This window comes from Dermochelys coriacea, chromosome 23 (assembly GCF_009764565.3).
Source record: "Dermochelys coriacea isolate rDerCor1 chromosome 23, rDerCor1.pri.v4, whole genome shotgun sequence".
Taxonomy (NCBI): Eukaryota; Metazoa; Chordata; order Testudines; family Dermochelyidae; genus Dermochelys; species Dermochelys coriacea.
In genome coordinates this window covers 2,595,095-2,620,014 of record NC_050090.1, presented here as the reverse complement: position 1 = coordinate 2,620,014, position 24,920 = coordinate 2,595,095, and the positions used below count along the sequence as shown (strand labels likewise).

At 59.0% G+C, this 24,920-nt stretch overlaps 1 protein-coding gene across 1 annotated transcript in view; it reads right to left on the bottom strand.

The window, feature by feature from the left end:
• The window catches only part of RYR1 (ryanodine receptor 1), a 92,997-nt gene that overhangs the window by 15,515 nt on the left and 52,562 nt on the right, over nt 1-24,920 (bottom strand). Inside the window, 22 exon segments of the mRNA XM_043501411.1 lie at nt 102-230; nt 466-554; nt 1,152-1,232; nt 8,330-8,347; nt 9,324-9,397; nt 9,837-9,913; nt 10,535-10,614; nt 10,731-10,830; nt 10,907-10,978; nt 12,186-12,237; nt 12,511-12,617; nt 13,064-13,160; nt 13,600-13,712; nt 13,802-13,939; nt 14,411-14,470; nt 14,781-14,951; nt 21,152-21,166; nt 21,840-21,932; nt 22,547-22,634; nt 22,966-23,206; nt 23,822-24,136; nt 24,578-24,708. Of these exon segments, the coding sequence (XP_043357346.1) occupies nt 102-230; nt 466-554; nt 1,152-1,232; nt 8,330-8,347; nt 9,324-9,397; nt 9,837-9,913; nt 10,535-10,614; nt 10,731-10,830; nt 10,907-10,978; nt 12,186-12,237; nt 12,511-12,617; nt 13,064-13,160; nt 13,600-13,712; nt 13,802-13,939; nt 14,411-14,470; nt 14,781-14,951; nt 21,152-21,166; nt 21,840-21,932; nt 22,547-22,634; nt 22,966-23,206; nt 23,822-24,136; nt 24,578-24,708 (2,341 nt within the window).

The following is a 24,920-nucleotide window of genomic DNA, read 5'->3' as shown; positions in this document are numbered from 1 at the left end:
GCACCGTACCTGGATGCGCTGGGGGCAGCGGTAGGGCCGTACTTGGACATATTGAGGAGCAGTGCTGGGGGCAGCGCCAGGGGGCCACGCCCAGGCCGTACCTGGATGTACTCTGTCAGGCTGTTGAACACCTGCTTGGCCACGGCCATGGCCTTGGAGAAGTTGCGCTTGCCCTGCTCGTCAATGACGTCCTTGCCCGAGTAGTACCAGTAGAAATCGCTGATGGATTCCTGGGAGCAGGGGAGGGAGAAGGGGGTTAGTGCTGATCCTGGGGCTCAGCCCTCTGCCCCCCATTGGCTGCGGGGCCGGCAGGCTGAGTGGGTACCGCCCCCCACACCCGAGCGGTCTGTGCCATGGGACGGCTGCAGGGGGAAGGCTGCAGGGGCCGGCTGCCTGGCGGGGAGGGGTCTGTGGGGGGCCGGTGCCCACTGGCAGGGGGCAGCTGGAGGGGCGGGGGGCGCTGACCTGCAGCCGCAGCAGATAGTCCACAGTGCAGATGATGATGTTGACGGTGGTCGTGTTCCCCGTCTGCGTGCGCAGGTAGTTCTGGAAATCTGCGGCGGGGGGAGAGGCCGGGTCAGGCCCCCTCAACGACCTGCTGACAAGCGCTGCCCAGACCCCTTGGTGCAGGGGACGCTGGGACGTGCAGGAGGAGCTGTGCCAGGCAGCGCGTGGGCAGCGGCTGGGGGCTTTGTTCCCCACCCACAATGTCTTGGTCCTGCGTGGGTTTCTCCCACCTGCCCCTTCACGCACCCACCCACCCACCCTCTGCCCCCCACCCGCAGTGCCCACCTCCCACAATCCATAGTGCCCACTACCCACCCACCCATTGACCCAGGTACTCACCCACAATCCCCCCCATCCATGTACCCTTCTGCAGGGCCCACCCTCCGCCTGCCTCTTCATCCATCCCCGGCTTCCCATCCCCCATCGACCTACCCTACCGGTCCATGCGCCCACCCAGGAGCCTGCCCCACACTCCCCCAGCACCCACTCTCCTGCCCCACTACCCACAGAGTACCCAGCCAGCCAGCCGCAACCCCCTTCATTCACAACCCCCCCCATCACCCTCATGTTCCCCACCCCAGAGGGGCCACTCCTCCCCCTCAGTCTCTGGGCTTCGTGGGGCCCCCAAACCAAGGCGGCCGTACCATTGTTGTGGCCCTCACACAGGAGCTGCAGGAGCCGGAAGAGATCCTGTGTGAACTCGTCGTCCGCCATCACCTTCTCTCCTAGAGTGGGGCAAAGGGAGGGGGAGAGACAGAACTGGCCAACGTTAGCAGCCGCGACCGGGCGAGGGAGCCTGAGTATGGCGCCACAGGGGTTAGCACATGTAGGGGGCATGGGGAGAGGGGCCAGTGGCGGCCAGGCAGCCCACACTCTGGGACACAGCACACGGGGGCACCACCTGGAAGGCCTTGCTCAGGGCTTAACACTCTGAGGTCATACGAGGGAGTAACCCTCACCCTGAGTAAGGAGCGAGTAACCTCCATCCTGAGTAAGGATGGAGTAAATCCTGAGTAAGAAGTGAGTAACCCCCACCCTGAGTAAAGAGCAAGTAACCGCCACCCTGAATAAGGATGGAGTAAACCCCGAGTAGGGAGGGAGTAATCCCTCAGTAAGGAGGGAGCAACCCCCATCATGAGTAAGTAGAGAGTAACCCCTGAGTAAGGAGCTCAGGATCTACCCCATTGGTTCCCACGGTAGTTGAGCCCAAGCAAAGCCTGCAGGATTGAGCTCAGGTTAGTGGGTTCAGGCAGCATGCGTCTCATTAGGGACCCGCAGGGCTCCTTTGAGTTGTCGCCTGTGGCGGATGGAGTGGGTGGGATATTGTTTCTTTTTACCAGCTGGAGAACAATATCGTCACCCCCAACATCCTGGTGCCAGAAGAGCTGGTCCCGGCCGGGTCCCTTCCTGGCCGGTGCAGCGAGCAGTTGGTGGGGGGATAAAGAGAATTCAGAGGGAAGAGGGGAGGGTATTGGGGGAGAGAGACCATTAACAACATGACAGGATGGTTTACTGGGGAGCCATGGGGTATTTATTTAAATAATGCTGTCGGGGCCAAATCCTGACATCTGAACTCAGGCAAAGAGACAGGTGGGAGTTTTGCAAGAGTAAAATCTGAGTAATGTAGGCACAAAGTCAGGATAATGAGGAGTAAAGTCAGAGTAACTAGAGTAACTCTAAGTCTTTAAACCATGATTTGAGGACTTCAATAGCTCAGACATCGGTGAGAGGTTTATTGCAGGAGTGGGTGGGTGAGATTCTGTGGCCTGCATTGTGCAGGAGGTCAGACTAGATGATCATATTGGTCCCTTCTGACCTTAATATCTATGAGTCTATGAATAACTAGGAGTAACGTCAGAGTAACTAGGAGTAAAATCATAGCACTGCTATAATAACGCAGGGGCAGTCCAGTAATGTAAGAGTAATGTCTGAGTAACGTGGGAATAAACACAGGAATATTGTAAGAGTCAAGTCAGAGTAACACAGGATTAATACTGGGGGGTGTCTGAATAATGTCTGTCACATCTGGCCCCAGCTGGATGCGACTCCTGGCTGGTTAATAGGATTAGTGGCAAAGGGCAGAGGGTCAGTCACACCAACCATACTGCAGCACTGGGCATTAACGCTGGTATGAATCGCACTGGGGGCAGGGGCTGTGTGCCTGGCCCCCAGGCAGATTCATATCATCCCATGCGGCATTAATGACCAGCTGTTGACTCTCCCTTCCTCTCCCCTGATCACTGGGGATCATGGCGCTGGGGGGCGGGGGGGAAGAAGCAGGGCAGGAAGAGGTCACCAAAGGTCATCTCACCCAAACCTAGGAAGCTAGGGAGATTTGTCCCCAATTGTGTCGCTGTTTAGAGAGAGACACTAGTGTGTATGTGACAGTTACGACCCCAAAACCACCACTTACTGAAGTTACCACACAGACACTACCACAATATTAGAACAGATACTGCAAATGCTACTACATTGTTACTACACAAATACTAACATACTGTTACTACACAGATACTACCACAATATTAGAACAGAGATACTGCAAAGATGCTACTACATTGTTACTACACGGATACTTGCATATGGTTACCACACAATTACTACCACAATATTAGAATAGAGACACTGCAAAAGAACGACATTGTTACTACCCAGATACTACCACACTGTGATCACATAGATACTACAAAGTCATGACCCCACTGTTAACACAAAGATACTACAAAGTTACTATTACAATATTAGTACAGAGATGCTGAAAGGGTTGTTACTATATTGTAACTACATAGATGCTCTGAAGATACTACTACAAAGATATTATGAAAATACTCTTACATTGTTACTCCAACACCACACTGATACTCCAAACAGACTACAAAAGCACCATATAGCTATTACAAAACCACCACGAAGGTCCTATGAAGATACTACTGTATTGTTACTACAGGACACCATATTGTTACTACAAAGATACTACAGAGAGATGTCATATCATTTCTAGAAAGACTCCACAATACTGTGAACATTCAATCTCATTGACACCCCAAAGACACCACAGCATTACTAGAAAGTGAACACAAAGTTTCTATAAGGATACATCACTACCATGGTGCTGCTACAAAGAACGGTTACTCATCTTCTCATAACTATCGTTCTTCGAGATGTGTTGTTCATGTCCATTGCAATCAGGTGTGTGCACACACGACAGCCGGAAGATTCTTCCCCTAGCAAGATTTTTCGTGGCCGCGTTCTTGCGTAGGCGCCAGGTGCAAGTGTTCCCATACCTCAACGACTGGCTGATCAAGGGCCGCTTCCGGGCCCTGGTAGACGCACAAGTCAAATACATCAGGACAGCGTTCGACGCACTGGGCCTTCTCCTGGACATGGAGAAGTCCACTCTGTTCCCTGTTCAGCAGATAGAGTTTATAGGCATGTTGCTGGATGTGACCCAGGTCTGGGGGTACCTGCTGGAACGAGGATCTGGGCCATGGGCAACATCATTCGGAGTCTCAGGTAGTGTCCCGCCACCACGGCGCGCAATGGCCTAAGTCTTCTGGGACACGTGGCCGCATGTACCTATGTGGTGCAACACGCCAGGCTCAGACTGCGGCTGCTTCAATCGTGGCCGGCCTCGGTGTATCAGCCGGTTCGGGACAGTTTGGACTGGGTCGGGACTCTGCCTCGCCTTGTGCTCGACTCCCTTCTGTGGTGGCTCGACCTACAGGTGGTGTGTACAGGGGTTCCCTTTGCCAGCCCCCAGCCAACCCTCTCGTTGTTCTGTAAGGACAAGGTTCAGCTCAGACTTCACCCAGCTATCCTCCTGAAGATTGTCTCCCGTTTTCACATCAACCCTGACTCTTCCTCCCAGTGTTCTATCGTAAGCGCACTCGAGTGGCAGGGAGCAGAGACTTCACTCATTGGAAGTCTGCAGAGCATTGTTCTCTCGATGTAGAAGGCTAAAGACGTCCCAAAAGTCCGTCCAGTTATTCGTGGCAGTGGTGGACAGAATGAAAGGTCTTCCTGTCTCTTCTCAGCGGATTTCGTCATGGATCATGTCCTGCATACTTGAGTGCTAGAACCTGCCTGCTCCTCCGATTACTGCACACTCCACCAAGGTGCAGGCCTCTTCAACATTCCTACCCATGAAATTTGCAGAGCAGTGATGTGCTCCTCTATACAGTTTCACCACACACTATGCAATCATCCAGCAGGTCCAAGACAATGTGGCCTTCAGATGAGCAGTGCTCCAATCAGTGGACAACTCCAACCCCGCCTCCTGAACTTGGCTTGTGAGTCACCTGATTGGAATGGACAGGAACAAGCACTCGAAGAAGAAAAAACGGTTACTCACCTTTTCGTAACTGTTGTTCTTCAAGATGTTTTGTTCATGTCCAGTCCAATACCCACCCTCTTACCCCTCTGTCGGAGCAGCTGGCGAGAAGGAACTGAGAGGGTGCCGGGTTGGCAGGGTCCCATATTGGGTGCCATGAAGGCACAACTCCAAGGGGCACCCAAGCCGACCCGACGGACCCATCGAACGTTGCCCTGATGAATTTGACTTGCGCCTCTACTAGGGCCCGGAAGCGGCCCTTGATCAGCCAGTCATTGAGGTACGGGAACACTTGTACCTGGCGCTTATGCAAGAACATGGCCACAACTGCCAGGCACTTGGTGAATACTCAAGGCGCCGCTAACAGGCCGAGCGGGAGGACTGTGATCCGGTAGTGGTTGTTGCTCACCACAAACCTGAGGTATTTTCTGTGGGACAGGGTAATCACTATATGAAAGTACATGTCCTTCAAGTTGAGAGCAGCATACCAGTCCCCTGGAGCCAATGATGGGATGATGGAGGCCAAGGAGACCATGTGGAACTCGAGTGTCTTGATGAACTTGTCGAGTTCTCACAGGTCCAGGATGGGCCTGAGGCTGGCTTTGGCTTTCAGTATTACGAAATACCAGGAATAAAAGCCCCTGCCCCTGTAGTCCTGAGGAACTTCTTCCACTGCTCCTAGCAAGAGGAGCAAGTGCACCTCCTGGATAAGGAGTTGCTCGTGAGAGGAGTCCCTGAAAAGGGATGGGGAAGGGGATGGAAGGGCAGGAGGACTGAGAATTTGAGTGAATATCCCCTTTCTACCATGCGAAGCATCCAGCGGTCCCCAAAGGAAACTTATAAGAAATCTATACTAAACTATAATTATTGTGCTAACTACAACTACTATGATAAGTATGTACACTAGGAGAGATACTGGAAAGCAGACGGCAAGAAGGAACTGAGTGGATGGCGAGTCAGCAGGGTCCCATATTGGGTGCCATGAAGGCGTGACTCCCAGGGGCACCCAGGCCAACCCTGCGGACACTGTTAGGGAGAAAATCTTCCAGCTGGCGTGCACGCAGCATGCGCACAGCTGATTGGAATTGACATGAACGTGCACCCGAAGAAGAAAGACACTAGTGTTACTACAGAGATGGCACATTGCTCCTCACCAGTTCAGAGGCTACAAAGACGCCACATCAGTAACACAAAGATGCCACGTTGTGACTACACAGGGATGTACTCCGCTGTCGAGCTGGCTAGGGAATCTGGTCAATAAAAGGGTCGCTCAGCCCTGCCCACGCTCGTAGCCCCAAGAGACCGGGAGGGCTTGGGGAGGAGGAGGGATCCATGACAGGGTATCAGGCGGGGCGGGCGAGTCCCTGATGAGAGTGGGGAACGTGGCTCATGGCGAGGGCACCGGAGCACCCCGGTTCCAGCATGGGGGGCCGGGGCAAGGGGTGCGGTTAGTGCTCAGTGCAGATCGGGAGAGGCCGGTTCCAGGCTGCCGGGGACACGCTGAGGGCGGGGCCTAAGCTGCAGGACATGCCACGTGGAGCCACAGAAACACTCCCCCGCAAGGCTGATCAGAACCCCTGGGCCTGACGCATCCTGGAGAGGGGGGAGACGGCACGGCATAGCGACCACCGCAGCTCCCCGGATGGGTCTGCCCACCACAACAAACCAGCCCCCCCCCCCACCGGGAGACCCTACCATAACAAACCAGCACCCCCGGCTGGGTCTGCCCACCACAACAAACCAGCCCCCCCACACCAGGACACCCTACCATAACAAACCAGCAGCCCCTGCTGGGTCTGCCCACCATAACAAGCCAGCCCCCCCACACCGGGAGACCCTACCATAACAAACCAACCTTCTCCGGGACACCCTACTATAACAAACCAGTGCCTCCTGCTGGGTTTGCCCAGCGTAACAAACCAGCATGTGCAACTTAGTGGATAACCTTGATTGTTACATAAAAAAAAAAAATCAGAGGGTACTATAAAATTTAAATCAGATTTTTTAAACATTTAAATTAAATACAGGTTTATTTTTTAACAATAAACCTATTTAAAATTTAATTGGAAACTGATAACCAATGTCACAAGCTAAATTTATGAACTGTTAAAACATTTTAACGCAAATACAGAAACGAAGATTCAGCCCATCCATATTTGCTGCCAAATTTCCCAACAAGTCGTAGCATGGAACATGTGCAAGTCCCCAGCTGAGCCCCAAGAACCAGAGTTTGCTGATGGTCTAAACCGACTTTGGGAAGGGCAGAGAGAATATCTTAGCCGTGTCAGTTTATTCAACTAGTTCAATTCACTGGCCAGGCCGCCCAAAGTTCAGCGACCAACTGGGAGACAGTTTCCAGTCTTGGAGAGGACGAGATCTACTAGTTCTACAATCCTGAAGGCCATGGTAACTAGAAACGGCTACTACATTTCACTAGTCACAGATGCTTCCTTTGTTGAATAGATCAGCTAGTTTTCACTGCAAAACGCTGCCCGATAAACTTTTTGTTTTTTAACATTTCCAGCCCGTTTGCTTTCATTCAAACGCTGGTTTTGCGCAATTGTCACTGAGTTTTTCTACCCAAATGGGGCTTGATGCAAATCATACGTAAAAACCGAGTCGTAGTCTAGCAAACAAGAAAGGCGCCGTTCGCCCTTCTCTGAAATAATCATAACCATAGAATGGCAGACCAGACTCTGGGCAAGCTAAGTCGCACAAATCGTCAACAAACGCCTGTAGCTGGGGTGTATTGTCCTAACCGGCAGAAGAAGTCCCAAATGCCGTGAAAAGGCTCAATATTGCTGCCAGTCGCCATGACCGAATGGTCACCAGCTGATGGGAATCAAGCCCTCGGCAGGGAAATCACTAAAAGGTACAAGTGCAAAACCTGATTCGCAGCACTGATTGAAATCAGCGTTTCCAGCTGCTCCCTCGGACCAAGAGCAACACAGACTCGGCAAGGAGCAACCCTACCATAACAAGCTGATATTCATAACCCAGCAGTGCACAGGCCCCCCCCCACGACAACAAGTGAGCGTGTGTGGCCAAGTAACCTCAAGCAGACGTGCGGTAATACAGCAGCCTAGCACCCACGTGCAACACAACAACCCGTGAGCACAGCTCCGTGCTTGAGAGACCCTACAATAACAAACCGACATGCTTGTGCTTGAAGCTTGTGCTTCCTCCCCCAGCCCAGCAACCCTGTGATAACAAACCAATGAGGCCAGCCTCAGCTCCCTCCAATAAACACGTCAGCACAGGCAGACGGCACTCACAAGCGACCCTACAACAACAATAAGACGGAGCTGCCCCTCCCCCGCCGGCTCCAACACACCTGCCGGTGACTTCCCACCCCACAAAGGTTGGGCAGGGCCCATGTTGGGGGGCAGGGGGTTCTGATCAGCCATTGGCATTGGGACAAGCCCGCCGGGTTAGAAAACAGACCAAGAAAATGCCCGGAAAAAGAAACCACCACAGAAGCAGGTTATTTACCATTTTCCCGACGGATGACTGGGGGCGCCGGTGAGAGGGGGATGGGGGGAGCAAGGAAGGGGGGGAAGAGGAAGAGAAGGGGAGGAGAGAGGTGGTGAGCGCAACACGTCACAGCACAAAGGAAAAGGAGATGATTAAAACCAGATTAACGCCATTAATGCGGAGTCGGAGCCGCCATGGGCGGGGCGAGGGGGCGTTATTACAATCCGGATTAATAGCAGCGCCTCACTTGGGGGGGGAGCCCGCAACCACACGGCAGCTGTGAACACAAACCGAGGGCGGGGAGGGGCCGCGGCGGAAGGAGGGGGAGGGGGCCTGGTGTCCCATCAGCTCTGAGCTGCAGGGTTCCCCCAGTGGAGACGGGAGGCTGGGCTAGATGGGCCCAGCCCTGTGAGACCGGTTGATACAGCCCTTCCCAGAAGCCACCGCAGGATCAGCTCCCCCCCAGGAATTCCCGTGGGGGCAGGGTGGCCCCGACTCATCTCACTGTCCAGCCCATAACCTGCCCTAGACATCTCCCCTTCACTGGGCAGTGCCCCCAGAGCCTGCCCTCCCAGCCCCCACTGTCCGCCCTGAGAGGGGATCGAACCCGGGACCTTCGGATCCAAGCTCCCCGGCTCAGGGTCAAGCCTGTTAGCTCAGAGGGTCCAGCGGCCACAGTCCCAGCACTGGCCGTTAGGTGCTTCATTAGCGTGAGTGACCCTGCCCCAGGGGCTGCTGGGATTGGGGCCTGAGATCCCCCAAGGCCATCACTCACTCGCTGTGGCAGCATCCTGGCACACTGGTCAAGAGGGTGGGGGACAGAGATCTGCTGGACTGGGGCTGAGATGTGGGGGGGCCTGGGCCGGGGAGCGATAGGGGGCAGAGATCTGCTGGACTGGGGCTGAGATGTGGGGGGGTGGTGGTCTGGGCTGGGGCTGAGATGTGGGGCAGCGATTTGCAGAGTCTGGGGGCAGCCGCCAGGGTGATGGGGGTGGGGGCCGCGTGGACTCACTTGTTCCTTCCTCGGTCACCATGCCTAGCCCCTCAGCCTTGTTCTGCCGCTCGAAGGCGTTGAGGTCCAGGACGCTGCAGGGAGAAATGGGGGTCAGGAGAGGCCGGGGGGGAGGGGAGTGGGGTGACTCTGCCATCAACATCAACCCTCCACCCCCAGTGCACCATGGGGGAAGGGCCCACAGCCTAACACAGCCCAGCCCCCTCCCCCCAGGGGTATGGAGCGGGGGGCCGATGGGTGCTTGCCCCGGCATGCTGGGTGTGGGAAGCAGGGCCGTGCAATGCCACTCTGGGCAAAGGGGATCGATTCCCCTGGGGGTCCCCCCACAGCTGGCTCCCCATAGTAACAGGGCAGAGAGGGGGAACAGCCGGCAGCAAAGGGAGGTAAAAGGAGAGACGGAGACAGGGTGCAGGAAGGAAAAGGAGGTCGGCAGGGACCAGCTCGGCCTGCGAGGAGGGACGGACGCAGGCCGGGACAGAGGGACAGAAGGGGACACACGACGGTCCCGCTCACCTGCAGGTCTGCATCAGGGCCTGCACGCTCTGGAAGAAACCCACCTCCCGCTTCTCCTTCAAGTAGTCCAGCATTTTCTGTGGGACAAAGGCCGCGGCCCTGAGTGGCGACTCAGCAACTACTCCCTCGTTACTCTGCATACCCATTAGTTACCCAGCTGTTACTCAGCCTGTCCTCCCTCGTTACTCAGCCCGTTACTCGGCCTGTCCTCCCTCATTACTCTGCATACCTGTTAGTTACTCAACTGTTACTCAGCCTGTCCTCCCTCGTTACTCAGCCCATCCTCCCTTGTTACTCTTCATGCCTGTTAGCTATTCAGCTGTACTCTGCACATCCTCCCTCATTACTCAGCGTGTACCCATTAGTTATTCAGCACTTACTCCATAGTTATTCAATAATTACATAACACTTTCTCCATCATTACTCAGTGCCCATTTACTCATTACTCAGCTGTTACTCACTGCATACTCCCCTTGTTACTCAGGGGATAAGCCCTCTTTACTCTACACTCCTTCACCTGTTACTCAGCAGTTACTAATGTGTTACTTGGACATGACTGGCTGGTTACTCAGCACGTGGCCGTGCTCCTCAACCTTGACTCAGCCGTTACTCCTGGGCTCAGTGGGAGCTTTGCCTGCGTAAGGTCTGAGTGAAGTGCTGGCGGCCTGGCCCCGGGAGCGACACCAGCGTGGCCATACCTGCTGCACTTCCACGTTGCCTCCGTTTAAGATGGAGATGCCCAGCTTGAGGGTGGAGGACACCATGGCACCTGGCTCCCCTGCCAACAATCAAGGCAACGCTGGTTACCAGCCTGGCATGTGGCTCACCCCCCAACCTGCCAGCCTCCCGTCAAGCCACCCCGCTGTCCCTCTCCAGGCGAGGGTCCGATCTCACCTTTGCAGGCACTGATCATCTGCAGCACCATCTCAGCCGCCCCGCGGTTGTGCAGCCGCGACTGCTGGTACAGCAGCTTCTGCTTCTCCATCTCCTTCTCCTGTGGGGTGGAGACACAAGGGTCAGCGCAGGCAGGGGCTGGGGCCAGGACCGGAGGTAGGGAGCGGATCACCTACCTCAAAGGACCCTTCAGCCTCCTCCTCGTCTTTCTCACCACCTTCCTCTTCACCTTCTTCAATGTGACAGCTCTGGGAGTGAGAGGAAATCCAGAGTGAGGGGTGCTTGGGAGCCAAATACCAATCCCACCCCCCCTCCAATCCAGATACTACACTGGTACGTCGTCACTCTAGAGATACCACACTGCCAGTACACTGTTACTTTAGAGACGCAACACCATTATTCGGGAGATACTGCATTATTACTCTGAAGATACTATATCATTACTCTGGAGATACCAAACTGTCAGTACATGCATCCGATGAAGTGAGCTGTAGCTCACGAAAGCTTACGCTCTAATAAATTTGTTAGTCTCTAAGGTGCCACAAGTACTCCTTTTTTTTTTTGCAAATACAGACTAACACAGTTGCTACTCTGAAACCTGTCAGTACATTGTTACTCCATATATACTAAACCTTTGCTCCAGAGATACTACAAAGTTAGGTCATCATTACTCCAGAGACATTATAATGTTACTCCAGAGATACTATGCCATTAGCACATTGTTACTCCAGAGACATTATGCTGTTACTCTGTTGTTAATCCAGGGATATGACACTGTTACTCCAGAAACACGATAACTGTTAGTACTTTGTTACTCCAGTGACACTACATTAGTACTATGTACTCCAGACTCATGCTACTACTCCAGAGATACGGAACTGTTACTCCGTCATTGCTACAGAGATACTACAACATTACAAAGTGACACTACCTAGTTATCCCAAAGCTGCTACACTGTTGCTACATCGCTGCTCCAAAGATACCGCACAGTCATTCCAAAAATAGTATACAGCTGCTATGCCACTGCTATTCCAAAGATATTTTGCCATTACCCTTAAGTTACTACACTGTTACTACTGCCCGCAGGGCTGTGACCTGGGGGTTTTCCTCCGGCCACTCCAGAGTGGCAGGAGCAGAAGTTTGTGAAGGTGTGGGGGAAGGGTAAACTGCCCCTTACTGCAAATCTGGTTTGAGGGGAGAGTCCGGGGAGGGAAGGATTCAGATCCTCTGCTGCTTGAATACCCAGAGAGCAGGGTTCGAATCCGGCTCCGCTCATGAGTCTGATGGGCTCGCCTGAGAATGCTCAAACCAAGCTCGGTAAATGATGGGGAAGGGAAATGGGACGACACACTGGGCAGGGAAGGGGGCACTAGGTGGGATGTGCACTGGGAGGGTCGGTGGTGCTGGAGGGTGAGATGTGCTGCGAGAAGCTGATGTGGACTTGGGGTCACTCACCTTCGCCATGATGTCGGCGTAGGCCATGTACAGATAGTCCTCGTCCAGTTTGCTGAAAGGCAGCGCACAGGCCAGAGTCAGAACCAGGACCACACGCTCCAGAGAGGCCAGCTGAACAGTTCTACAACAGAGCCTGGACCCCACCCCCCTCCTGAAGCCAGGGATAGAATCCAGGAGTCCTGGCCCCCACTCCCCTCCCAGAACTGGGAATAGAACCCAGGAGTCCTGGCTCCCAGCCCTCCCACACGCTCTGGGGACCAGCAGGCGATTCACTCCCCAGGCTGGGTTGCTAGGTGCAAACGCTGCCCCTGCCCCTGGCACCCACCTCTTCTCCGTCAGCGCTGTGCGACTGAAGTGCAGGATGAGTTGGTGCAGGGGGTCAGGCTTCTTCTCCATCTGCTCTTCCTCCTCCTCCTCCTCCTCGCCCGGTTTCTACTCCCCCCAGTAGGACAGCGGAGAGTCAGCAGCTGTGAACCCGCCCAGCCCGGCGGTGCTGGGGGCCCCATGAGTCCCCGCCAGAGAGAGCCTGGTGTGCCCAGCTTTCCCCACACCCAGCCCACGGGCCCAGGAGCCTGCCTCTGCCCTGCTTCCACCCTTTCCTCCATCACTTCCTCCCCCCCAGCTCCCCACTGCTGACATTCTGCTGCCCCCAAGCCCTTGGGGCAATGGTGAGAGAGCAGGGAGCGGGAGATAATGGAACCCAGTGCCCAGGTGTGGATGGGACCAGGGCAGGGACAGGACTCAGGCGTCCTGGCATCCAGGCAGGGAAGGGACCCAGGCATCCTGGGACCCGGGCAGAGACAGGACTTAGGCTTCCCAGCTGTGGAAAGCTCAGACTTCCCCCGAGCCCCCGCCCTGTCCAGCACCCGCCAGCTCACGGCCAGATCGTCGATCATCCTGTCCTCAAAGGCGTGCTCCTCCGTGACGATCCAGGCCAGCTTGTAACTCTCCAGGAACATATTACAGGCCCGGTGCCTGGGGGAAGGGGCAGATCAGAGGCCTGGCAGGGGTTGGGGGGGGCAGAGATTGACCCAGACCCCCACCCCAGCTGCACCCACTGAGCAGCCAGCATCCCGCCTGGAGGCCAGAGCCGGGGGGGGGGGTGACAAGTGTGGGGGCCTGAAATTGCACCGCTGTGCCGGAGACGGCAGAGATCCTGCAGGTGGTGGGGAAGTGTGGACCCTGCAGGATGCTGGGGAGCACTGTGGATCGGGCGGGTGGGTTGGTTGTACAGGGAGCTGGATCCCATACAATGGGAGGGCACGGGCCACATGGCAGGGGGTGTGGCTCCCCCCTCCCGGCAGGGGAAAGTTGGGGGGCGCGGATACCCTGGCTGGGGAGGTTGGGGGTGTGGATCCCCTGGCTGGAGAGGTTGGGGGGCACGGGCCCCGACCGGGGCAGATCTGGCACTGACCTGGGCATGTTGTAAAGCGGCGTCATGCGGAAGCAGGCGACCACGGCGCGACGGCGCTGCTTGGACAGCAGCTTGTGCCACACGGCCTTCTTCGACTTGTAGGGGTGCTCGGTCTGCGGGGCGACGGCGGGGGGGTTAGAGCCCCAGACCTCACAGCACAGCCCCTCCCCCACGCTGTGCCCCCCGCCCAGCCGCCCCTCACCTGCTCCAGGTGGAAGAGCACGGCCGACACCTCCTGCACCCGCCGCACGATCTTCTCGGGCCGGTTGGAGTCCTCGGCCTTGCCCGACATCTCGCGGTACAGGGCCATCTGCCAGCGCATGGACGCGGGGTTCTCGCACTGCCGTGTGGGGGAGGCTGTCAGACACGACATCTCGCACGGCAGCTGGGGGCGGGGGTGTGTGTCGTGCATTGGTCTGTGGGGCAAGGGGGCGCAGGCCGGAGCCTGGGTGCCCTGGGCTTGGGCATGGTGCTGGGGGAGTAACATGAGACAGGGCCCATGGCACCTGGGGGGCTGAGAAAGGGGGACCGGCCCATGGCACCCAGGGGGAAGGAAAGGCTGGTCTGTGGCGACCGGAGGGGGGAGAAGGTGGGGCCGGCCCATGACACCAGGGGAAGTGGGGGGGCTGACACATAGCCCCAGAGAGGAAAAAACGGGGTTGGTCCATGCCACCCTGGGGGCTGAGAGAGGGGCTGGCTCTTGGCACCCAGGGGGAAGAGAGAGGCTGGCCTGTGAGGGGGTGGAAATGGGGGTGGGCCCGTGCTGCCCGGGGGAGAAGAGGGGGTGCCGGCCTTTGGGGAGGACATTCACCTTGCTCTGCAGGTGCAGGTTGTTGTTAAGAACATCCCGCACCTCCTCGTCGGTGTCTTTCTGTGGGGGGGGCACAGAGTTTGTCACCCGGGGGGGCACATGGAGCCCCAGCTGCCCAGACGCCCCCCGCAGCACAAGCCGCTCCCCCCCACAGCTGCTTATCACCACCCCTCCCCCCCAGACTCACTGCACCCCCAAGGGCAACAGCCCCATCCTGTTCCACCGCTGGCTCCTCCCCGTTTGCCCTGGCTCCTCCCCCACTCTCCCTGGCTCCTCCCACACTCTCCTAGGTCCTCCTCCTACTCACCCAGCTCCTCCCCCACTCTCCTGGCTCCTCCCCCAGCCCCCCCCAGCTCCTGCCCTGGCTCACCAAGGCATAGCGGCCCTTGGCCAGGGTGATGAGCTCCTGGTCCGTGGGCGAGCACATGTTGAGGCCGATGGGCAGCATCTTCTTCAACGTGGCCACGATGAGCGAGGTCTGCACGGAGTAGCGATCCCCCCGCCGCTTCTTCTTGGTCCGCTCCTGCTCTGAGCTGCCAGCCTGGGGGGTACAGGGGGGTGTCAGGGCGGGGCCCCGGCAGTGACCCTCCCCACCCCACAGTCCTCTGCCTCCAACCAACATGCCAAGGTAGAAGCGCCGGGCCACAGCAGCACCCCTCCCACCCTGAGAGGGGTACCAGGCTAGCCCCACCCCCACCAAGATGGAGGGGTGGGGCTTCCCACGAGGGGAGGGGCTTCCCACCTCCATGGGGGGAGGGGAGGAGCAGGGCCACTTTGAAAAAGGTGAAAGGGCAAAGATGGCTGGGTAACCCCTGGGGGATTTGAGGAGGGGCATCCTCAAGGACTAGGATACCTCAACTGGGGGGGCCGCCCCCCCCAGGGGACACGATCGCTCAGTCACGGATGCTGAAAATTCAGGAATCTCCAGTTCTGAACCCACTGCCTGGGCCCAGCCCCTCTGTGTGAGCGCGGCCCCTGGCTGGCCTGGGCCGCCTCACCCCGCACCCTGGTACAGCGGGGGGCTCAGGGCTCCCCGAATTCACCTGGGAATGGCCGGCGAGCTCAGGCCGCAGGAGCCCAGGGTCACCTCAGTGGGAGGGCTGTGGACCCAGCGAGCCGCCAGGAAACACAGGGTCCGAGGGAGCTGACCGGGTGGAGGATGGTGGGGAAGAGGCTGCATGGGGGGTTCCCCAGGCGGGGGACGGAGACATCATCCCAGGGACACCACAGCTCTTCTTCCTGGGGCAGCCCCTGCCAAGCTGGGGGCATGAACCGGAAGGGGACGGCGCAGACAGCTCTCCCACCCCCCAACAGCTGCACCCCACCCCACGGCACACACAGCCCGGCAGGCAGGCAGGGCAGCATAATCTGCCTGCGACATCCCTGTGCACCGCCTCCTCTCCTGCTCCGGCTGGGATGTCACAAGGGGGATTATGAGCTCTGTGATCCGGGGGTGGGTCAAGAACAGGGACAGGACCCCGCTCCTCCCCGTCACCCACTCCCCAGCTTTGCACAGCGAGAGCCCAGAGGAACCAAACCGGTTTAGATCAGGAGCCGGAGAGAGCTGGCCTGGCGCATGCAGCTTTGGGGCAGAGGGATAGCTGGGGGCAAGGAGCAAACGCTGGGGAAGGAGGGGGCACAAATCCCCTGCGCTGGGCACCACATCGCTGGTGAAAAGCCCTGGCAGAGGGAAGGTGGTGCGGGGCTGGTGGGCTGGGTGTGCTGATAGCCGATGGGCCAGGTGCCTACAGAGCCTGTGGGCTGGGTGCAGCGGGCACCGTGTGACGGAGCAGGGAGTGGGGTGCACTGACCAGGGAATGGCGTCTAGTTCTGCTGGGACTGTCTGCATGGGGGATGGGAGAGCAGGGGGTGACTCCACTGGAGTGAGGAGACCTGAGCCTGTCACCTGAGCTGGGAGGGGGTTGGACCCAGGTGACACCTTTGCCCAAGAACCTGGACAAAGGCTGGAGGAGGAGCCGGGGGGAAGGAGGAATGAGACGGGGGAGAGGGGTTTTTTGGTTTCAGTTTTGGGCTGGGTGGTTGAACGCAGGGAACCCCAGGGCATCTAAGCTCCCTGCCCCGTAGAAGGACTTGACTGAGGGGTCCTGGTTGTACCCACAAGCTCTGTTTTAGACTGTGTTCCTGTCATCTAATCAACCTTCCATTTTACTGGCTGGCTGACAGTCATGGTGAATCCCAGGAAGAGGGGTGCAGGGCCTGGACTCCCCCACACTCCGTGACAACTGGTGTTAGCGGTAGGATCTACTGCACCCCATGGATGGTGCTTCCTGCAGTAAGACGAAGAGGAATTGACGAGGACCAGCCGTGCTGAAGACTCAGAGAGGAGCAGTTTCGGGGGGGCGGTTATCCCTGGGAGTGTGTGACCCGCGAGAAGGACTTTTGCAGTAACAGGGTCCCCCTGGGGATTGCAGCGAGCGGTCCCAGAGGCAGAGGAGTCTGCAGCTCGATCCTGGCAAAGAGGTGGTGACCTCAAGAAGGGCTGGCACCCTAGGGGTTCTCCCTGGAAACCATGGGGAGCAGCGAGAACACAGGCCTGCGAGTGGCCAGCAAGGAGATGTACAGCAAGCACCTTAAGAGCGATCTGGTGGAGCTGTGCAAGCAGAGGGGGCTGCACACTGGGAGGCTCACCAAAGAACAGCTGATTGCCCAGCTGGAGGAGGGAGATCGCTTGAAGGAACTGATCCCTGTCTCGGAGGGAAGCAGCCTGGCAGATACAGCGCAGGCACCGGTGTCTGTCCCAGCAGGAAGTGAACAGGCGGCTGCTGAGGGCTTCCCAAGACCTCTCCTACCTATGCCTAGGGGAAGGGCTGGGAGGAGCCCAGTGAATACTGAGGGCACTGTGACCCCTGCGGCCAGCAGGGGATCCTCCCAGCAGAGCTCTCCATTGCTGGATCTGAGGTGGCTGCAATGGGAGAAGGAGCTAAAACTAAGAGTTGGAGCTCAGGCAGCGGGAACTGCAGGAGGAGCGGGAAGAGCAGTGTCAGAAGCAGCAAAAGCAGTGTCAGCATGAGCTGGAGAAGGAGAAGGAGAAACAAAGGCAGCATGAAGAGAAGCAGAGACAGTATGAGCTGGAGTTGGCCAGTCTGAGGAGCAGCGAGCCCCCGGCTGAGGTGAGTGATGGGGGACCCAGGACGGCACAGAGCTTTGATAAGTGCCTCCTGGCCCAGCATAAGGAGTGGGAGGACATGGATGACTTCCTGGATGCCTTTGAGATGGCCTGCGAGCTGCGCCAGGTTGATCTTGTGGACAGGCTCCAGTTTCTCGCCCCCTTACTGGACCCCAAGGCCGTGGCATCGTACCACCGACTGGAAGGGGCGGAGAAAAGGGACTACGAACTATTCAAAAAGGCCCTGCTATGAGAGTTTGGGCTGACTCCCAAAATGTACTGGGAAAGGTTCCGGAGTCAGCGTAAAACCCGAGGCCTCATATCTGCAACTAGCCGTCCGCATGGAGGGATATGCCACCAAGAGGGCAGAGGGGGCCCAGATGAAGGAAGACCTGGTTAAACTGATCGTACTAGAGCAAATGTATGAACGGTGCTCATCCGACCTGAGGCTATGGTCGGTGGACAAAAAGCCAGAGAACCCGCGATATGTAGAGTGGCTGGCCGATGAGTTAGTGAAGAGCCAGACGGAGTGGCAGGGAGGAGTCCCAAAGGAACAGGTCCACCACGATGCAGAGAGAGAGTCACCATGGGACCTCCCACCGGGGAAATATGAAGAACCCCTTCCCAAGGGAACATCCAGCCTCAGGGATAACGGACTGGCTCGAAGGGACCAATGAGACATGGGCTGCTATTACTGTGGCCAGAGAGGCCACATATGGACCCATTGCCCCAAGCTCAGGGACAGACTGAGCAGACCGAACCCACCCAGGGCTAACTGGGTAGGACCCAGCTGGTTGAGGGGCAGGCTTCCCAGGCAAGGGGGACTGGCAGCTTATCAACTGCTCAGGAGGTGGGAGGACCCCAGGCCAGCTCCTCTGGGGGGCTGGATGCCCTGGACTCAAGGTTCTCCGTTTAAAGGGTGGATGCGGGGCTGTCCCTGCGGAGCGAGTGCCTTGTTCCCCTGGAGGTGGATGGAAGGAAGGTCAATGGATACTGGGATATGGGCGCAGAGGTGATGCTGGCCCAGGCGGAGGTGGTGGCCTCAGATTAGGTGGTGCCCAACACTTACCTGACCCTGATGGGGGTGAGCGGGATCCCATTCAAGGTGCCTGTAACGAGGGTACACCTGAAATGAGGGGCCAAGGAGGGCCCCAAGGATGTAGGGGTGCACCACCATTTGCCCACTGAGGTGTTAATGGGAGGGGACCTGGAGGACTGGCCAAGCAAACCCCAGGGTACCCTGGTCGTGACCCGTAGCCAGAGCTGGCGAGGGGCACTGCGCCCCGACCTTGGGGAGGGTACCACACCCGAGGTGCAGGACCCTATCCTGGTGGGGAGGGAGCGCCGAGGGGCACGGCTCAGAGAGGCTGTGGCCTCAGACCCAGCCAGTGAACTGCGCCCCATCCCTTCCCCAGCCGCTGAGATCCAGGCCGAGTTGCAGAAAGATCCCTCCTTGTGGAAGCTCAGGGACCTGGCCAACCTCAGTGTGGGATGGACCATGAGGAGAGGTTGCCAGGAGAGGTTCCTGTGGGAGGAGGGGTTCCTGTACCGAGAATGGGCTCCCCCAAGGGAAGTGGAGTCCTGCGGGGTCAGGAGGCAGCTGGTGGTACCCCAGAAGTTTCACTACAAGTTACTGTACCTGGCCCATAACATCCCTCTCGCAGGGCACCAGGGAATCCGGCGGCACCCGGCAGAGGCTGCTACAGAACTTTTACTGGCCTGAGGTCTTTACCAGTGTCCGGCAGTATTGATGATCCTGTGACCCCTGTCGGAGGGTGGGGAAGGCCCGGGACAAGGGGAAAGCGGCGTTGAGACCCTTGCCCATAATAGAGGAGCCTTTCCAGAAGGTGGCCATGGACATAGTGGGGCCTCTCAGCAAGACAACCCGGTCAGGGAAGAAATACGATTCTGGTGGTGGTAGATTTTGCCACCCGCTACCCCGAGGCAGTGCCCTTAGCTTCCATTGAAGTAGACACTGTGGCAGATGCGCTCCTAGCCATTTTCAGCCGAGTGGGGTTCCCCAAGGAAGTCTTGACAGACCAAGGGTCCAACTTCATGTTGGTGCTTGTGGGAGAAGTGTGGGGTCCGGCACAACTGGGGCTCAGCGTATCACCCCCAGTCCAATGGGCTGGTGGAGAGGTTCAATGGGACACTAAAGATGATGCTGAAAACCTTTATGAACCAGCACCCACAGGATTGGGACAAGTACTTACCTCACCTGCTGTTCACGTCCAGGGAGGTACCCTGAAGTCTACCGGACTTTCGCCTTTCAAACTGTTATATGGAAGGAGGGTGAGGGACCCCCTGGACCTGATGAGAGATGAATGGGAGGAGAAGGCCACGCCCGAAGGAGAATCCATGGTGGAGTATGTCCTGATCTTCCGAGAGAGACTTGCTGAACTCATGGGCCTGGCCATGGAGAATTTAGCCAGAGTCCAGAGGAAGTAGAAGGTCTGGTATGACTGCACGGCACAGGCCGGCACCAATGTCACCAGGGATCAGGTGATGGTTCTCATCCTCGTGAGGGAAACCAAACTACAGGCCACTTGGGAAGGTCCCTTCAAGGTTGTCAAGCAGCTAAATGAGGTAAACTATGTGGTGGAGATGTCTAACCAGGCTGTACCATGCGAATATGATGAAGCCATATTATAACAGGGGGAATGTGGTGTTGGCCGTGTGCGGACATTGGAAGGAACAGGGAGATGACCCTTTAGTAGATCTGTTCCCTGGGGCAAGAGCTGGTTCCCCCCTGGAAACAATTCCCTTCTCTGATCAGCTAACCCCTACCCAGCACACTGAGATCAGAGAGGTGCTGCATCTATACCGACAGCTGTATTCCAGCCAGCCTGGACTCTCTAATCTGACTGTCCACCGGGTGCAGACAGGATCACATTCCCCTATAAGATGCTCCCCCTTCTGCGTTACAGGGAAAACTGCTCAGGACCTGGAAAGAGAGGTCAGGGACATGCTGGCTTTGGGGGTGATCCAGCCATCTGCCAGCCCTGGGGCCTCGCCAGTGGTGCTGGTCCCCAAAAAGGATGGGTCGATCCGGTTCTGTGTGGACTATCAGAAGCTCAATGCCATCACTGTATCTGATGCCTCCCCCGTGCCCAGGCCTGATGAGCTCCTAGACAGATTGGGAAGAGCTCGATACCTTACCACCATGGACCTTACAAAGGGCTACTGGCAAGTGCCGCTGGATGCAGATGCCCGGCTGAAATTGGCCTTTATCACCCCTCTGGGGCTCTATGAGTTCCTGACCCTGCCTTTCGGCCTCAAGGGAGCGCCGGCCACCTTCCAGTTCAGGTGACAGGCTCAGGTCTCCTCACTCCAGTGGAGTCACCCCCTGCTCTCCCATCCCCCATGCAGACGGTCCCAGCAGAACTAGACGCCATTCCCTGGTCAATCCTCCCCACTCCGTCACACATCCTCGCTCGCCCAGCCCCTGGCTGCCGGCTCCTGGGATATGCGACGCAGGGTGCCGTGGGCACGGGGAGCGGGCTGGGGAGGACCCTGCCGCTGTGGGGAGGGGGGGAGACTGGGGGCTGGCGGATCAGACACAGACACAAGGCGCCATGCGGTCTCTGTGCAGCCGAACAGAAGTGAGACGCTACCTGGCCTTCTCCAGACTAAAGGAACCCGGCCAGGAAAGAAGGGGAGACAAGACAGAAGAGACACGTTAGATGGGCCGCGAGCCCCCACGGCGGCTGCAATGCACGCCCGGGATGAGAGTGGGGCCGCCCGGGGCATGGTGTCCCCAGTGCAGATCCATGGGGGGCTCATTGGACAGCGCCCTGGAGGTTACAAGGGGGCTATGGCAGAATAGCGCCCCTGGTGGTTAGATTGGGGGATGGCAGGACAGCACCCTGTAGACTGGATAGGGGGAGGCACATGGGACCACCCCCTAGCACCCATAGCCTGGATCAGGGTGTCTCAGAGTCCCCGGGCAGCCCTCCGCCAGCCCCACACACAGGACAGGTGGCTCGATCAATCCGCGCCCCTCGGCCCCCATTCTCCGCCGGCGCCATGAACTCTGGGCTCCCTGGGGAACCCGCCTGCAGATGATCCTACAGCGGGGCCGCCCCCTCTGCCCACCTGGCCAGACCCGAGGGTCCTCGGGATGAGATTTGGCACCAAACATCGGTGCCTGGAGTCACACAAGCATTTACGCGTCTGGAGCAGGGGCCGCCAGGGAGCCGGGTCGGGCAGCGTCCAGGCAGCCCTTCCCAGCGTGAATCCCCTGCGATCGCCCTGCCCCACAAGCCCCCGGGCAGGGCTCCCCTGCGCCCCACATCGCCTCACCTTGGACATTTTACTTTTGCTGTCGGCCGTCAGGAAGGACATGTTGTTAATCTCGTTCTGCACCACGAAGTTCTGCTCCTCCCGCTTGAAATTCTGGGGGAGGGGGAGGAGAACCCCGGTTAGAGCTGATCCCCCGCAGCCCATCACCCCTGCCGGGCACCCACCCCACTCCCCGCGGCCCCGCGCCCCACTCCCTGCCAGACCCCCTCCCGCTCCCCACGACCCAGTGCCCCCCACTGAGCCCCCCACCCCTCGCAGCTCAGTGCCCCCTACTGAGCCCCTCCACCCTGCTCCTTGCAGCCCAGTGCCCCCCGCGGGCCCTTGCCCCGCTCCTCGCAGTTCAGCGCCCCCTGCTGGGCCCCCGCCCCGCTCCCCAGCGCCCCCTGCTGAGCCCCCAACCCGCTCCCCGCAGCCCAGCGTCCTTGTCGAACCCCTGCCCTGCTCCCCACAGCCCAGCGCCCCCTATTGCCACGCTGGGACACTGGGGTCAGCACCGCCTACTGAGCCCCGACCTCTGGCAGCACAGCACCCCCTAGCGCTCCTCAGGGATCCCCCATCCAAGCAGGACCCAGCCCCAATCCTGCTTAGCTGGGGTCACTTCCCACCCCTGCCCCTGGCACCTCCTGCCCATCCCCGCGGCTGGCTCCTGGCACCGCTGTACTTGTCCCCGCCCCAGTCCCTGACACCTCCCACCCGCCCCCACTTACATGCGACTTGGACCAGTAGATGAACACCTCGCCCACCATGCGGAACAGTTCCTCGGCGTCCGAGTTGGGCTCCATCAGCCACTTGGCCCTGGGGACACACAGGGCACCATCAGCAGATGCCCGACCTCCGCCTGGCGCTGACAGGGCCCCTCGTGCTGGGGGGGGGAGGAAGGGTGCTTCCGAGCTGTGGCTGGATTTGAACCAGGGAGCTGCTGGAGTTCTGAGGGGGTGTGGCTCTCCCAGGCTGGGCCCCGCCTCCTCACATGGAACATGCAGCAGGCCACGCCCCCTCCCATGGCATGCCCCAGCCAGACCCCACCCCTACCTGTGGCATAGCCAGCAGGCCCCACCCCCTGCCGTGGCTCTCCCAGGCCAGGCCCCGCCCCTTGCCGTGGCTCTCCCGGCTGAGCCCCGCCCACCTGTTGTTGTCCACGTAGCGGATGAGCAGTGGGTAGAGGGCGTACAGGTCCCGGCAGAGCACGGAGAACTCGTCACGGATCAGCAGCTCAGCGTCCTCCGACTCGGTCTTGGCCTCCAGCCGCAGCTGCTCCTCCTCGGCCACCACCTTCCCCGAGCGCTTCTTCAGCTTCTCCATGGTGGGGATGAAATGCGAGCGCAGGAGCTCGGGCTGCGCCTTGCTCACGATGGGCTGGGCGAAGACTGGGTGGGAAGCAGGTTGGGGGTCAGGGGTGTGCCAGTCGGATGGTGTCCCCCCCCCGCCCCCGGGCTGGATCAGAGCTGGCGCCCCCTAGAGGGGAAAGGTCCTGCGCCCCATTCCCTGCCCCCCTGAGCCAGCCAGCCCACCTGGGTCAGAGCTGGCGCCCCCTAGAGGGGAAAGGTCCTACACCCCATTCTCTGCCCCACTGAGCGAGCCAGCCACCACCCGCCCTTGGGCCGGATTGGAGCTGGCGCCCCCTAAAGGAGAAAGGCCTCATGTCCCATTCACCGCCCCGCCCCCGCCCGCCAGTCAGCCCTCCACATGGGAACCAGCACCCCTTAAAGGGGAAAGGCCTTGCACCTCATTTCCTGCCCCCTTGACCCAGCCAGCTCCCCCTGGGTCAGAGCTGGCGCCCCCCAATGGGAAAGACCCCGTCCCATTCCCCACCCCCTTGATCCAGCCAGTCCCTGCCCTGGGGCTGGGTCAGGGCCAGTGGCCCCTAGAGGGAAAAGGCCTCATGTCCCATTCGTCGCCCCCCTGAGCCAGCCAGTCCCCTGGGTCTAAGCTGGTGCCACCCCCCAGGGGAAAGGCCCCACCCCAGCCCCTGCCCCTGGTACCTGCCAGCCTCTTCATCCAGGAGGCCTCGTCGATGCCCAGGTTGTTGACGATGATGCGGAGAATGTTGCCGAGCAGGGTGTTGAGGTGCTCGGAGGTCACCTGGGTGCACCAGGGCCCCTCGGGGAGGGTCTCGGGGCCCCGCTCCCACCAGCGGGGCAGGTAGTTGCAGAGCATGGGCAGCGTGACCTCGATGACGTGCGGCATCTCGGTGTAGCGGGCGCCCGACTCCGCCAGCCCGCTGATCTCCTTCATGAGCCGCTCCAGCTCCGGGATATCGGGGCACATCTCCTCCACGCAGCTGGGCAGCCCCAGGACTGCGGGGGGCAGGTGTGAGCACTGGGGGGACTGGGCAGCCCCAGGGATGCCCCATGGGGAGGGAGGGTTACCCGGGGATCCCACCGGGGTGGGCAGAGTTACAGGGGAAACCCCATGGTGGGGGGTCCCCTGGGAATCCCCCAGCTCCAGGGACATCCCCACAGTGGAGGTAAGGGGGGGGGAGGTCACACGGAATCCCCCAGCTCCAGGGAATTCCCGTAATGTAGGGGGGTTCACTGGGAACTCCTGAGTACCAGGGATATTCCCACAGTGGGGTGGGGGGGCTCACATGGGAGTCCCCCAGCTCCAGGGACATCCCAAAGGGGGAACGGAGCTGTAGAGTGCGGGGCCCTTTGGGCTCTGGGGCCCTTCCCCAGGACAAGCCCCAAACCACAGACACTGGGGGAGCCGATGGGCGGGGGGGGCAGGGGGGCACTCACTGGCGCGCTCCCGCGGCGACTTGGTGGTATAGACGGAGCAGGGGTTGTGCGTGTTCAGATGCGGCTCCAGGAAGGCCACGGGCATTGCGGCTGCCAACCGGGCCAGGCACTCACCCAGGGCGGGGCGCTGCCTGGGGGCGGTAGGGGAGGAGAATCAGAGACCCTTCAGCTGGGCACTCATCCCCGGCCCGGCTCCGGCCCAGCTCCATCGCCCCTGTGCCCTCCCCTCCGACACCCCCCCTGGCTCCATCGCCCCTGTGCCCTCCCCTCTGCCCATCCCCCATCATCCCATCTGTGCCCCCACTTACCCTGTTGCACCCACTGCTTGTGCCTCCCACCCCAC